The sequence below is a fragment of the Furipterus horrens genome, unplaced genomic scaffold (assembly GCF_987537825.1).
Source record: "Furipterus horrens unplaced genomic scaffold, mFurHor1.1.pri manual_scaffold_9, whole genome shotgun sequence".
NCBI classification, from domain to species: domain Eukaryota; kingdom Metazoa; phylum Chordata; class Mammalia; order Chiroptera; family Furipteridae; genus Furipterus; species Furipterus horrens.
Window position 1 is genome coordinate 618,296 of NW_028327179.1, and position 14,322 is coordinate 632,617.

At 63.9% G+C, this 14,322-nt stretch overlaps 1 protein-coding gene across 1 annotated transcript in view; it reads left to right on the forward strand.

Annotated features, from left to right (window-relative positions):
- Positions 1–852: 852 nt before the first annotated feature.
- ADCY1 (adenylate cyclase 1) overlaps positions 853–14,322 on the forward strand; it is a 39,452-nt gene continuing 25,982 nt past the window's right edge. The window contains exons 1-4 of the mRNA XM_090286982.1: positions 853–1,515; positions 6,108–6,257; positions 9,930–10,048; positions 12,193–12,304. Coding sequence (XP_090143108.1) covers positions 853–1,515; positions 6,108–6,257; positions 9,930–10,048; positions 12,193–12,304 — 1,044 coding nt within the window. The remainder of the gene's footprint in view (positions 1,516–6,107; positions 6,258–9,929; positions 10,049–12,192; positions 12,305–14,322) is intronic.

A 14,322-nucleotide genomic window follows, 5' to 3' on the forward strand; every position in this document is an offset into this window, starting at 1 on the left:
GTAGGCGGGGGGTCCCCCAGGGTCACCTTACGTCGGGTTGGGCTGGAAGGAATCAGCTGGCCATCACTGGGGTTTTCCAGCTTCCCCTCGGGGCAAGCTGAGCGCCCCTCGCCTTTCTTGTCCCACCCACGGCTGCACCAGCCTCACACCTGTTTCCTAAAGGCTTGGGCTCCAGGGCTCACACCTGGCGTTTGGAGGAGCCAGGGCACGGATTGTCCTCAGCCCGCTGCGGAGAAGGTCCCACGGGGAGGGGCGGGGGTGGGGAGCAAGGGGACACCGCGGGCCCCTGCCCCGGGTTCTTGGTACTGCTCCTGCATCTCGCGGGACCTGGCCTTGGGTGCGGGAAGCACCTCTAGCTCCTCTAGAATTGAGGGATCTGGTGCCATGGGGAGGGGGCGCGGGTGGACACATATTTGGCAGGATTAACCCGCCACGGGGAAGAGCGCAGGATTTCAGCATTTTTAACACCCCAAGAGACGGCTCCAAAAATGGGGCAGTGACCTGCGCTGCGAACGGCGGGTTGGGAAACAGGCTTGGCGGTGCAAAGCGGGCGCCCAAGGTCACGCGGCCCGTCCGGCGGCGGGGAACGCGGGTGGCGAGGTGGAGACGCGCGTGGGCCGTGCGCGCCCAGCCAGGCGGCGCCGGGCTCGGCTGTCGCAGCGCGGTCGCCAAACGATCGCGGCGGGGGCGCGGGCGGCAGCAGTGCGCAGGCGCGGCGGGCGGGAGGGGACGCGCTCCGGGCGCGCGCGCGCGGGGCAGCCGGCGCCCCAACTCGGCCCGCCCGCCCCGGCGCCTCGCCGCCCGCCCCGGCGCCCCGGCCGGCGAGGGGCGCGCCCGCTGCATGGCGCTGAGATGGCGGGGGCGCCGCGCGGCCGAGGCGGCGGCGGAGGCGGAAGCGGCGGCGGTGGCGGCGGCGGTGCGGGCGAGTCCGCGGGCTCCGAGCGGGCGGCCGAGCCGGGCGGCCGGCGCGGGCTGCGGGCGTGCGAAGAGGAGTTCGCGTGCCCCGAGCTGGAGGCGCTGTTCCGCGGCTACACGCTGCGGCTGGAGCAGGCGGCCACGCTGAAGGCGCTGGCCGTGCTCAGCCTGCTGGCGGGCGCGCTGGCGCTGGCGGAGCTGCTGGGCGCGCCGGGGCCCGCGCCCGGCCTGGCCAAGGGCTCGCACCCCGTGCACTGCGTGCTCTTCCTGGCGCTGCTCGTGGTCACCAACGTCCGCTCGCTGCAGGTGCCGCAGCTGCAGCAGGTCGGGCAGCTGGCGCTGTTCTTCAGCCTCACCTTCGCGCTGCTCTGCTGTCCCTTCGCGCTTGGCGGCCCCGCCGGGTTCCATGCCGGCACCGCTGCGGGGCCGCCGGCCGCGGACCAGGGCGTCTGGCAGCTCCTCCTGGTCACCTTCGTGTCCTATGCCCTGCTGCCCGTGCGCAGCCTGCTGGCCATCGGCTTCGGGCTCGTGGTGGCCGCCTCGCACTTGCTGGTCACGGCCACCTTGGTCCCCACCAAGCGCCCCCGTCTCTGGAGGACAGTAAGTGCCCCGCGCGCGTTCCCCCTCCAACCTGGGACACCCCTGCCAGGGAGGGACTGGGAACGCTGGGAACCAGGCGCGCATCTACCTGTAGGGCAGGTGGGGAATCAGAAGCCCCGATATTTTGAGGGGGGGGGCGTTCAAGGTCACTCAGTGAGTTGGGGACATAGTGGGGCTGGCACCTCGGAGCTGGGCTCTTTTCTGAGTTACAGTCCGCAAAGCGCCTCTGGGTGTGGAGTGTGGAGACGGGAGACCGGCGTGCAGAGGGCAAGGATTGCCCCAAGGTCAGGCAGCTGGTGAGCGGCCAGGCGGGGTTGGAGCCGGGGTCCGCCGTCCTGGATGCACCCATCCCCTTAGGAGGCTGGAAACTGGGCGCGGAGAGAGGGTCCAGGCGGGCAGGGCTCCTTGCTGGCTGTGCGCACAGCCCGGGGCGCCTCTCCGGTGTGCGCCTGGGGCGCGCCGCGCAGGGTTCTCAGAGTCCCCTCCCAGCCCCGAGGCTCCCCGGGGGGCGTGGGCGTGGGCAGGGAAGGGACTTTGGCTCCTTCCAGTTGCCCTGGCGCCCCGTGGTGGACCCCTCTTGGGTCCAGAAGGACTGGGTTTGCCAAGGTCGCACACGGCTCTGTCCCCACCGACCCCGGTCCGCCGGGGCTCCGCCTTGCTCTCAGCGCCGAACTTTGTCACTGTCGCCTGGGCCGGTGGGCGAGGTGGCGTGAGGACAGGGGCAGCAGTGCCTCCCCGCTGGTTCCTCCTTTGCCGCGGGGCTCTTGGGGCTTCCCCAGCTTTTCCGCAGGGGCGGGGGGCGCGTCCCCTCCCCGTCTCTGCTTCCGCTCCTGCCTGGGGCTAAGGGTGGTGGGAGCCGGAGGAGTGGGGGAAAGGAGGGAGAGGAGGCGACAGGTGGAGGAGGAGGCTGGGGAAGGAGGTGAGGAGGGGAAGCCGGACGTGTAAGACATCTGGTGGGGGATGGGAACCAGGCAGCTGGGGCCGGGAGAGATAGAGAGAGAGAGAGGTCCCCACCTTGAGTCCCGGTGCCCTGGTGGTGCCCTGGACGTGGTCAGAGGGGCCACAGGATCCAGTGGAGAGGCAGTTTGGGACCGGCATTTCAGGGCCCGGAGAGGAGGCAGGGCTGGGAGGGCCGGAGGAGGGAGTACCTGGAGGGGGGCTGGGGGGAGAGGAAGAGAAGTAGGGGTGACGGCAGAGAGAAGGGAGAATGGCCAGGCTGCTCGCCCAGGGGAAGGGGGAGGGGGGGGAGGGCAGGAGGGGCTGGGTTCGGTTCAGAGGCCCTGTTCACGGGCCGCCCACTTTCCTCCTGTGGCACCTGGCCGTGCTTGACCTTCTGGAGGGGTCACTCCTGCAGCTCTTCCCCTACAACTCTCATCTGTTGTGTCTTGGTCCCCCCCGAGTGCCCCCCACCCGACCCCGGACAACCTCCCCACGAGGACAAGGCAGGAGGCACAGAGGCCAGGTCATCTGCGGGTGGGGAGGGCCCACCGGGAGGGTGGCGAGCCAGGGGCCAGCTGGGGCCGTGAAGGGCTTGCTGTCGGCTGCCCCTTTCCAGTGAAAAACCTGCTGCATGGCCTCCTCACGTCTTTTAGAGACTTAAACGGTTAAAGGAGAGAGGGGACAGTTGCCAGGCAGCCTCGGCACCGGGCTCTGCCCTGTCTCCAGGAGGCGCGGAGCCCCCCCGTTCTAGGGGAAGGGCCCGCCCTGGGAGTGGGGCTCAGGGAGGCGCCGCCTGGGGCCGCTGCTCCGGGCCGCGCAGGCCTCCCCCTTGTGAGCCTCAGCCCCGCAGCTGCCCCGCTGGAAAAGCGCGCACCTGTGGCCCCTGCCACTTCTGTGGAACGAGTGGGGGTTCACGGCCGAGGCAGCTGGTGGCCACAGTGGCCCGTAGAGGGGGTGGGTGCAGAGGAGCAGGTGGTGAGGGGTCTGGGCGACTGTCCTGAGGCCAGTGAGGAGGGCGGCCCCCAGATTTATGGAGCAGGTCCATGGCTCGTCCCCGCCCCCATCCTGCACTCAGTCACCTGCTGAGGGCGCCCTTCCCGCGCACCTGTCTGGGCCACACCTGCGGGCAGGTGGCCTCTCTCCTCGCTGTCACCCTCATCCCTGCCGACGCCCCTGATCGTGGGGCTGTGCGAGTGAAGGCAGCGTCTGCCTTGCGGGAGTGGGTCAGTGAGATGCAGGGGAGCCCCCGGGGGTGCGGATATGCCCCTCTGACCCAATGGACGCCGACCCTGGGGCAGGTCACGGTGAGCAGCTCACGCAGTGCTGACCAGGCGGCTGGGTGCTCAGGGACCACGCGGTCGGGCCTGGGAGTCCCTGGGGTGTCACTGTGGCTGGAGTAGAGGGAAAGGGTAATGCAGGGGATGCGTGACAAAGTAGGGCTCCCGGGAGACCCGCTCCAACTCAACTAGTGTCTTCCTCCTTGACCAGCCACCCTGCCTCGCTGGGCCGCTGTGCCCCTGCCCGGTCTGTCCCTCAGCCCCTCCGCACCTGTCCCTGCTCCGCTGAGGCCTCGCTTTCTGGAAAAGCCATGGCCGCCGGGCTCGTGAGCAGACTTTGGCATTCTGCCCTGGGCCCCCTGTTCCCGCCTGGACGGCGCCTCCCTGAGGCGATGGCAGCTGAGCGCTCCATGGGGGGCCCTCAGGGACTGGGGTGCTGGCGGCGACGGCGTCTCAGGAGGGGTCGCTGCTGTCTCATGTGTCATGGGTTCTGCGTGGCCAGGATGTTAAATGGAGGTCGGGAGCCAAAATGACTGTGTGTCTCCTGGGAAGACGAGCTTTTTGCAGCGAATGTGCCCCCATGCGCCCCGGGCTTGTTCAGCCCGCTCAGTGCAGAGTAAATATTGACTCCGCAGAAATGTGCTTCATTGTCTCTTCCTGGCTGGCCTTCCAACGGCCGCCAGGGCCGTCGGGAACAGACCGGCCCGAGCATATGTCCACACGCAGCAGATGGCCCGTTGGAACACGGAAAGCTCCCTGGTCACTGGGACCCAGGCCCTTAGGCACGGCCGCCAGCAGCCCCAGGGGCAGCTGCACAGGAGCCAGCCCGTGCCTGGTTCCAGACCTGCACCTCGTGCCCCTGTGGGTGCCCCGCTGGGAGGCAGTACCGGGTTTAGAGGGACTGGCGGTGTCGGAGGCCACAGTGACGATGACCAGGGCCACATGGGGACGATCAGGTCACATGGGGGTGTGCAAGGTCAAAGTGGACACTTTTTTTCAAAAAAGATTTTATTTATTTACTTTTAGAGAGAGAGGAAGGAAGGGAGAAAGAGAGGGAGAGAAACATCGATGTGTGGTTGCCTCTCGTGCGCCCCCAACTGTGGACCTGGCCTGAAACCTATACATGTGCCCTGACCAGGAATCGAACCGGCGACCCTTTGGTTCGCAGGCCGGTGCTCCATCCACTGAGCCACACCAACACTAGTTTTAGAGGACTTTTGGCCACTCCTGTCTGCCTGTCACAGAGGATAGCTGTCCCTCTCTCCGGCTGGCAGAGGGTGTTTGTGCGGTGGTCTCCAGGAGGGCTTTCCCCTCCCATGTCTGTCTGCGGTGGACAGGTGTGTGCACCACTGTGGCAGGTGTGTGTGAGCCTGAATGGGCTCTGTCCGGCTCACTGACGACAGCCCCCGGATAGCAGTCCCTCCAGGGGGAGAGGCAGCGAGCGCCCCTCTGACAGCGGCGAGAAGAGCGTCACGGGAGGCTCTGGTTCCGGCAGGAGCCCAGACGGTGCCCTGAATGGGAGGCGAGGGAGGGGTGGCGAGGAGACAGAAGGGAGCAGCCTCCTCCGCAGCAGCGTGGTGTCGCTGTGTCTGCAGATGCCGTGACGCAGCGACGCCGATTCTAAGCGAGGTTTCTGACTTTTGGCCCGGTGCTCATTCCGTCTCTTTCTTGGGAAACAGTGCTGCTTCCGGCCCGGTGCCACTTTACCCCGTTCTATCCTCCAAACCGAGGAACCAGAGGAGCAGGATGGGTCCCCGGGGACGCAGCGCCGGCTCCATTTTAAAGAGGCTCCGTTTCACTCTCCTGTTTTCTCGGAGCTGTCCGCTGCGGGCTGGGGTGCATAGATTCCCGTCCGTTTCTGCCGTCACCTCCTGTGAGCGGCTCTAATGTCCCCAAATGGAGTCACTGCCAGCAGCAGCCCTGTCTGTCTGTCCCCCCAACAGGCTGAAGACCTCCACAGCCCCTGTCTCCCCCTGTGCTCCCCCCACTCCCGTCCGGGCCAGGTGCAGCTCTGTGTCCCCGCGGCTCACGCCGGCAGGCGCCCTGCCCTCCACGCTGGGTCTGGGCAGAAGCCTGTGACCTTGGCCCGCAGCCCACTGACCACGGTGCTGCTTCTGCCCCGTGTGATGGGGAACGGCGGGCACTCCTCTGTGGCTAACCCAGCAGGAGCAGTGGCCCTGGCGCCTGCCGGGAAAGCCCGGCCTCCCTGGGGACGGGAGCCCTCCATTTCCGCAGCGACGGGGACCTCGCCCTTGTGCTCTCGCGCCCCCGTGGGAGCGGTCGCCTGGCCGTGCTTCTCCCCTGGGCTGCTGCGGAGGGGACTCTGGAGCGCCTGCCCGGCGGGCCCCTGCCCACGGCTTGCCCTCTGCCCCCCAGCTCGGCGCCAACGCCCTGCTCTTCGTGGGCGTCAACATGTATGGCGTGTGCGTGCGCGTCCTGGCCGAGCGCTCCCAGAGGCGCGCCTTCCTGCAGGCGCGCACCTGCATCGAGGACCGGCTGAAGCTGGAGGACGAGAACGAGAAGCAGGTGGGTCCCCGCGGTCCCTCGCGCTCTGCGCACGTCTCCCCGTGTGCAGCTTCTGTCTATCCTGCTCTCAGACTCGTGGGCGCCCTCCTCGGCAGCCTCAGCGGTGCCGTCTCCGCAGAGCCGTCTGGGAGCGAGACCACGAACAAGGCTGGGTCGTTTCCCACGGGTTCACGGCCCGTCCTGAGCGTGAGCCAGCCAGCGTCCTGCCTGGTGGCGCCTCCTCTGTTGACAGAGGCGCAGCCTGTGGGTCCGTCCATCACAGGACAGCTGTCTCGGGGGGTGGCCTTGTCACTTGTCTCCAGCACTCGGGCCCACTCTGGCCTCACTGGCCCGACTCATTTCAGCCCAGGATGGGGACATGCAGGCTCGGATGGGGCTGGGCCACCTCAGCGCACTTAGGCACCAGCAGGCGGGGGGCCGAGGCTCCCTGGCGGGCGGGAGGCAGCTGTTCAGGTGCAGGAAACAGGTGTTTTGCAGGGCAGGTCTGCGCTTATGTGGCTGCCACGGGCCGCCAGGGTTTGCGGGGGGCGGAACTAGGGACCCTCCCTGAAACGCAGATGCCCAGTGTTGGGCCTGAGTCTGTGGCCAGGGTCATCCCCTTGTGTCCTGCGCCTGTCATGGCTGAGTCTGGGGCCACCCCATGAGGAAAGTGACCTTTGCTGCCGTCCAGGGGTCCCCCTCCCCTTTCTGGTTTAGAAGGAAGAGCCCTGTGTTGCGGAAGTCGTGGGAAAAGAAAGTTTGAGCCTTTGGCTGCAGAACCTGCGTTTGGACTGGCCTTGCGCCCCGCTCCCCACGGACAGGGACAGGCACAGCCGCCCTGCGTTTCACAGTGGAAACGCCAGGACAGCAGTCTGCCTTCCAGGGCGGCCGCAGGGCCAGGGGGCCGGGAGGCCGGGCGGGCTCACCTGCTCACCAGACCTCTCTGCCTCTAGAAGGTTCTCTGCTCCTTCAGAAAGCTGCCTGTGCCGGCAGTGCCTGAGGCTGAGCCCCGTGATGGGGCCTTAGAAATAGATGCTGGAGTGGCCCCTCCTCCCCGCTGTCCGGCCGCAGGACAGGGTCCTGGCAGAACAAAGAAGCTGTTCTTTCCGTCAGGGGTCTGGGTTCTTTAAGCTAATTCAGGCCTCTGCTTCATAGTTGAGTGTAAAGAAACGTGGTCCTGCTTTGTAATCTGGGAACGGGGGCCTGGCTCGGAGACCTTTGCTGACTTGGGAAGAAGAATGGGGTGAGTGACAAAGTGGCCGGTGGCAGAGGGGGACAGGGGACACCGGGGCCCAGATGCCCAGTCTCAGGTCTCCTCACCCTAAAAAGGCTCCCCCAGGGTCTCTGGGTTGAAGGACAGCGCAGAGAAAGTGTCCCAAAGGCTGTGGAGGGCTGGCAGCCGCTCTCCGTTTCGGAACAGAATGTCCAAATTGGCTCTTTGAAACAGAAAAGACCTCGGGGCCCTGGATCCAGAAGAAAGAGCGCGCAGAAATAAGAGTCTCAGGGACGGGGACACGTGGCCGCAGGTAAAGGCAGGTTAAAAATAGATGACAGGGAGGTAATCGGAATGATCTGAAGCCAGACTACTTGAAAGCTTTGGCAAGTGGACCGATTCCCAGAATGGGGTCAGTTGCTGCAGCTGATTCTGGAAGGAAGGGAAGCCTGGGGCATCCTGGGACTGGGGAGCAGGAAGCGTGCGGAAAGGAGGCCCCAGGCCCGCCGGTCCCCCAGACGGGGTACACGACTCCCCGGGAAAACGGTGCCCTTTCAGGACCATCCTAGAGGCAGGACAAGACAGGGGCAGACGTCTGTGAAGTCCGGGCCACCCTAGGCTTAGCCCCTGGGAGGACGTGTCAGTGGGCTCCCGTCAGGGCCGTCGTGAGGGGAGGGGCCGCGCACCCTTGGGCGCAGGTTTATGTGTGGGGGCGCCCGTCCTCGTCCCCGGCGTGGGAGTCCCAGCAGCACAGTTGCTGGGCATCTGGTGGTTCATGTTTTGGTGGCTGAGAAGGTGTGAAGCTGTTTTCACACTTTTCGTTCCCAGCAGACCCTGCTGTCTGCACCCTCGCCGGCACACGGCCAGGTCCCAGGTACGCTGGGACATGCCACTGTGGTTTTAACTTCCTTTTCTCTCCTGCACTGACCGGACCGGTCAGGCCGCGTGGACGCGGCATGAGGGCGGCCGGCGCTCCCTGCCCGTTCGGTGTCAGCCGGAGCCTCTTTCTGGATGCTCCTCCGTCAGACGAGGATGCTCCCCTCGTCCTCACTTCTGGGGACTTTTCATCACGAGTGGGTGCTGAGCTTTGCTGGGTTCTCTTCTGCATCGATCGCTGCGTATTTTTATTTGTGTCCTGTTGCCGCGTTGTGTGGCACTGACGGACACTTCGCTAGTGAACCAGCGTGGCGCCCCGCCTGAATGTCCCCAGCCAGGTTTCCAGGGTCACTGAGGTGCTAACAAGCGTGCTTAAGGTTTCTGTCTCTCTGTTCTTCAGGGACATTGGTCTGCAGTTGTCTCTTTTTGTCTTTGTATGGTTTTGGCATCCGATAACACGAACTTTATAAAATGAATTGGGACATGTTCCCTCATTTTTTATGGGAGATTTAATGTAGAATTAGTGTTAATTCTTCTTTAAGTGCTTGGTATATATGTCCAGGAAAACCACTTGGCTCTGGAGAGTTCTTTCTTATGAGTTTTTAAAGTAAGCTTTCAATTCCTTTAACAGTTATAGAGCTGTTCCAGCATTTTGTTCATAGTACTTATTTCATATTCGGTGACTTGTCATAATTTGTGCTTTTAGAGAAACTTCTTCCTTTTAAATTTATGTGTGAAGAGCTGTTCCTGCTCCCTTTAGCCTGTGACAGCTGCAGGGTCAGTAGCGACAGGTCATTTCATTCCTGATTCCGTGTCTTTGGGTCTCTCCCTCTGCTGGCTTTGCTGCAGGTTTGTGGGTGTCTGTGAGGGGCCACCAGAGGGGCAGAGTGAGGCGGGGGCTCTCCTGCACCACCCCCTGGCCCACCTCCTCGGGAGGACGGCCTCACTAATTCCACGTGGGATCTAAACTCCCTTCTTCGGTTTTCTTCTCAAAGCACATGGAAGGGGGTGTGACAACTGAGGGAGGAGCGGGCCCAGACCCCACGTGGCCAGGTGGTTGAGGCCAGGGAAGGGCCCTGGGGAGGGGCGAGGCAGAGGCGGCGGAGTCCGGGTGGCCTCCTGTCCTCTGGCGGAAAGAAGTCTGATCCCCGGAGACCAGGCGAAATCAGAAGATGAGACCGGGAGAAAATGCTGTGTTGCCTCCAAAGCCACTTACCTCTGCGAGAACAGGGGCCCCTTTCTGCCTTGGGGACAGGACCTCTCCTCGCCCAATGTGGTGGCCGTCTCTCAGGGCGGGGCAGTGGGGCGGCATGGGTTCCTTCCGGTGACCGCTGCCTGGAGAAGCTGGGGCGCCGGGTGGGCGGCCGGGGGACCAGTGGGGGCGTGTGAGTGGCTGGGTGTCCTGGCGGCACCGGCCCTGCTCTCTGGGATCGAGCCCCAGGCCTGCGCACCGTCCCTGGAGCTCTGGAGCTGGGCAAGGGCTGCGGGACTGGCCCATGTGCTGGCCACGCGTGAGGAGGGTCTGCGGCCCTCATCCTGGGTGGGTGCTTCGAGGAGACACAGGGAGGGCCCCGCGTAGCACAGCACCCGCCTCTCCTGTCCAGGAGCGGCTGCTCATGAGCCTCCTGCCCCGGAACGTCGCCATGGAGATGAAGGAGGATTTTCTGAAGCCCCCTGAGAGGATTTTCCACAAAATTTATATCCAGCGGCATGACAACGTGAGGTAGGGTGTGCTGGCTGGGGCTGTGGGCCTGGGAGCTGAGGCACAGGTAATGGCGGGGGTGGTCGGGGCAACGGAGGAAGCGAAGGTGTTGCAGGTGGGAGGTGATGGAGGTGATGCAGGTGATGCAGGTGGGAGGTGATGCAGGTGATTCGGGTGATGCAGGTGATGCAGGTGATGGAGGTGATGCAGGTGGGAGGTGATGCAGGTGATTCGGGTGATGCAGGTGATGGAGGTGATGGAGGTGATGCAGGTGGGAGGTGATGCAGGTGATGCAGGTGATGCAGGTGGGAGGTGATGCAGGTGATGGAGGTGATGCAGGTGATGCAGGTGGGAGGTGATGCAGGTGATGGAGGTGATGCAGGTGATGCAGGTGGGAGGTGATGCAGGTGATTCGGGTGATGCAGGTGATGGAGGTGATGCAGGTGATGGAGGTGATGCAGGTGATTCGGGTGATGCAGGTGATGGAGGTGATGCAGGTGATGCAGGTGGGAGGTGATGCAGGTGATGCAGGTGATGCAGGTGGGAGGTGATGCAGGTGATGGAGGTGATGCAGGTGATTCGGGTGATGCAGGTGATGGAGGTGATGCAGGTGATGCAGGTGGGAGGTGATGCAGGTGATTCGGGTGATGCAGGTGATGCAGGTGATGGAGGTGATGCAGGTGATGGAGGTGATGCAGGTGATTCGGGTGATGCAGGTGATGGAGGTGATGCAGGTGATGCAGGTGGGAGGTGATGCAGGTGATGGAGGTGATGCAGGTGATGCAGGTGGGAGGTGATGCAGGTGATGGAGGTGATGCAGGTGATGCAGGTGGGAGGTGATGCAGGTGATGGAGGTGATGCAGGTGATGCAGGTGGGAGGTGATGCAGGTGATTCGGGTGATGCAGGTGATGCAGGTGATGGAGGTGATGCAGGTGGGAGGTGATGCAGGTGATTCGGGTGATGCAGGTGATGGAGGTGATGGAGGTGATGGAGGAGGGGGCGATGGAGGAGGTAGTGATGATGGTGGGGATGATGGTGGGGGCAGGTGGGAAGTGATGGCTGAGGTGGGCAGAGGGCCCCAGCTTGAGGGCAGGAGGGGCAGGTGTGGGTCAGCAGGCCCAGGTGAGCAGCCACCTGGCAGGGAAGCAAGTCCCACAGGGGGTGCAGTGGGGGCTTCTCAGAGGTCCCACGACTCAGCACCTCTGTCCTGTGCTGCTGGGACAGGTGGAGCTCTGTCCCTCAGCTGGCGTTGGGCGTGGCTTTCAGGTGACCGTGTCCCACCTCCGGCTCATCGCTGAGCCCTGTTGCAGGCGGTGCGGGGCCTGGGGCGGGCATTGTTTTTCTCCGTCTGTCCATCCCTGGGGGGGCTTGCTGTCCCTGTGTCACAGGCGAGGAACAGCCCTTGAGTGAGCTAGCTTGCCCCAGAGGCTCTCAGGTCCGCTCATCTGTTTTTAAAGTCTGTTAAGAAGTCTTTTATTCTAATAAACGGTGCATTTCCTTTTTAAATACTCAGACCAGCTGAGTGTTGCCTGTTGAGGTCGCCTGCACCTGCCACTCAGGCACAAGGTGGCGGCTCTTCGGAGTAGGTGGGGGTGCCGGGCCTCCCTGCTCGCTGGGCCCGTGACACAGACAGACGTGGAAACCTCGCTGTGTGTCTGTCCAGGGCTGTGACGGGCCCTGTGAGCTGGTACCTGTTCATCGAGGGCCCAGCTGTCCCTGTGTGCGGTCTGCGTGGCTCACTGCCATCTGGCCAAGCTCAGTTCCACTGCCATGGCCCTCGGGGAGGACCTGAGCGGTCCTCCTAGAGAAGGGACCGCTGAAGACGGGCGTGGGCGGCGGGGACAGTGTGGGGCCAGCGTCTGGGTGCAGGTGGGACAGATCTCTGGACACTTAGTTCCATTTAATGTAGTCACACCCCGTCTTCTCCAGTGTCCGCACTCAGCTTCGTAGGTGAGGAAACCGCGGCTCAGTGAGAGTCCCTGCCATGCGCAGCGGGGCTGCGGCACCTCCTGCCTTCGTGACCGCCAGGGGTCTGACCGCCAGGGGTCCGGCCGCCCTCCGGCCTGGGCTCTAAGGTGACCCGGGGTTTGGGCTGTAGGCAGCGCAGGGCCGCCCTCGCCTGGGGCGGGCGCGAGCGTGGACAGCGGCGCCCCGTGTCTTGCAGCATCCTCTTCGCGGACATCGTGGGCTTCACGAGCCTGGCGTCGCAGTGCACGGCCCAGGAACTGGTCAAGCTGCTGAACGAGCTCTTCGGCAAGTTTGACGAGCTGGCCACGGTAAGGCTGGGGCTGGGGCCTGCGGGGGGGCTGCAGACGAGGGGCCGCAGGGGTGGGGGGCTCTGCAGACGAGGGGGCATGTGCACCGACCTGGCCAGGGCAGCGAGGCCATGGGACGGCTTCCTGCCTTGGGCCACCGGCAGCAGGTGCCCTGGTCATCACAGCCCCTTGTGTGGCGTAGTCTCCGCCTGCGTGCTCCTCGCACACGTAGGCACACGCCCGTGGCGTATTTCTCGTCCTTCTGCCTGAACAGCGTCCTCCGTGTCCGCGGCGTTGGCCTGCGGCGGGCGAATTCTTCGTGTCTTGGAAAAACTGCTGTTTGTCCTTCGGGGTTCTGGTTTTTTCTTCCCCGGGTACAGACTTCTAGGTGGCAGGTTTCCCCCAGAACTTCACGGATGTCACGGTGCCGTCTCTTGTGCAGTTTTCAAGGCGAAGTCTCTGTCTCTACACAAAACCCTCCCCGTGCTCTGCCTGGGGTTCAGACGGTCCCCCCTCCCGTGCCCGGATGCCCCGCCTGCGCGGCGCCTTGCCCGGCCCTCCTCCCTGTTCATGGAGTTTCTAGTGTCTGTAGGTGAATAGTGTCATCATCTTTGGGTAAAACACTTGGCCACCCCTTCTCAAACAGTTTTTTGCTCCTCCCCATTCCTTCGGGGACACCAGACGTCCGCAGCCTGGCTCGTCCTGTTCCTTTTGGATCCTTTGTTTCTCTTTCATTTTGGGTTGTTTCTGCTGCCGTGCGGCATCCCGTCTTCTGTTCTGACGACGCCCGTCCGTGCGGTCCCCACCCCACGCTGCAGTCCCCTCCGCACGTTCAGTTCAGAACTTGTTGTTGCGGTGACTGTGAAGAAGCCCCGAACCATGACTTCCTGCTCCCTTCCTTGCTGCTGTTCCCGGCTTCCCTCGGGTGTGGATGGCGCTGTATGTACCACTCAAGTCCCGTTGGAGGAGCGCGTGGGACGTGTCTTCCTCCCGTGCCCACGGTGCTGGCTGTGAGGATGTCACGCGTGCGGCTTGGAAAAGCACACACAGCTGCGGGGCCATGCGCCCTCTGCCCGGGTGCCGCGGCAGTGAGACAGACACGCGTGTTTGCCTTGGTCTCCAGTGCGGCGGGCGGTTTATTTGTCCCTCATCCGTGGCCGGGGGCTGCAGATGTGCACAGATTTCTGACCTTCCCCCCACTTTTAGCTGCATTTTAGAGCTGTGTTTGCTCTGATATTCACACATATGTAGCAAGCTGGTCACGTCCTTCTGAACCGATGGGGCGGCAGCTGTCGGGGGCTCGTCTTGCTCCCCTGCCTGCGGGGGTTGGGCCTGACTGGAGGTCAGTGTTCTCAGCAGGAAAGTGAATGAGCTAGACAAGGCAGCTGTGTGTTTGGCCGGGTCCCGGGGGCCGTGGAGCGGTGAGGAGAGTTCTCTGTGCACCCCTGCCAGCGGACTGCCTGGACCGGCCCAGCCCTGCTCCTCAGGGTGACAGGCCAGGAGAGCCGCTCCTTAGCTCTGGCCACGACCCCACCCCTCAGGGGCTGTTTCCTGGGAGGACCTGTCACTCTGCTGTACGTTCTCAGCCCCAGCGTGGCTGTTGGTGGACGTGACGGGGTGCCTGGGACCTAGGACGGTGCAGGCGACTCACGCCCGGGGACCAGTTTGCGCGTGTCACTGGGCAGTTAGGAGGGTGGGCAGGCGCAGAGGCGATTACTAGTATTGCATTAGCTTCAGGTGCACAGCGTAGCAGTGAGACATTTATACACCCTGTGAAGGGACCCCCCGCAAGTCTGGCGCCCACCTTCCACGGTCATCACAATATTATTGACTCTTCTGCATTCTTCACAGAGGACCTGGATCTCGGTAACCTCCCCTCCCCTAGCAGGAAACAGACGGTAGCTGTCTGCAAGTCTAAGTGCCTGTCATTTGTATGGGGTCACTTGTAGACACCCCACTCCGGCTGCCAGGAAATTGCTTCCTCAGCCGCCGGGCCTGAATGGGGTCCATTCCAGCGCCCCCTGCACCGGCCCACCCCC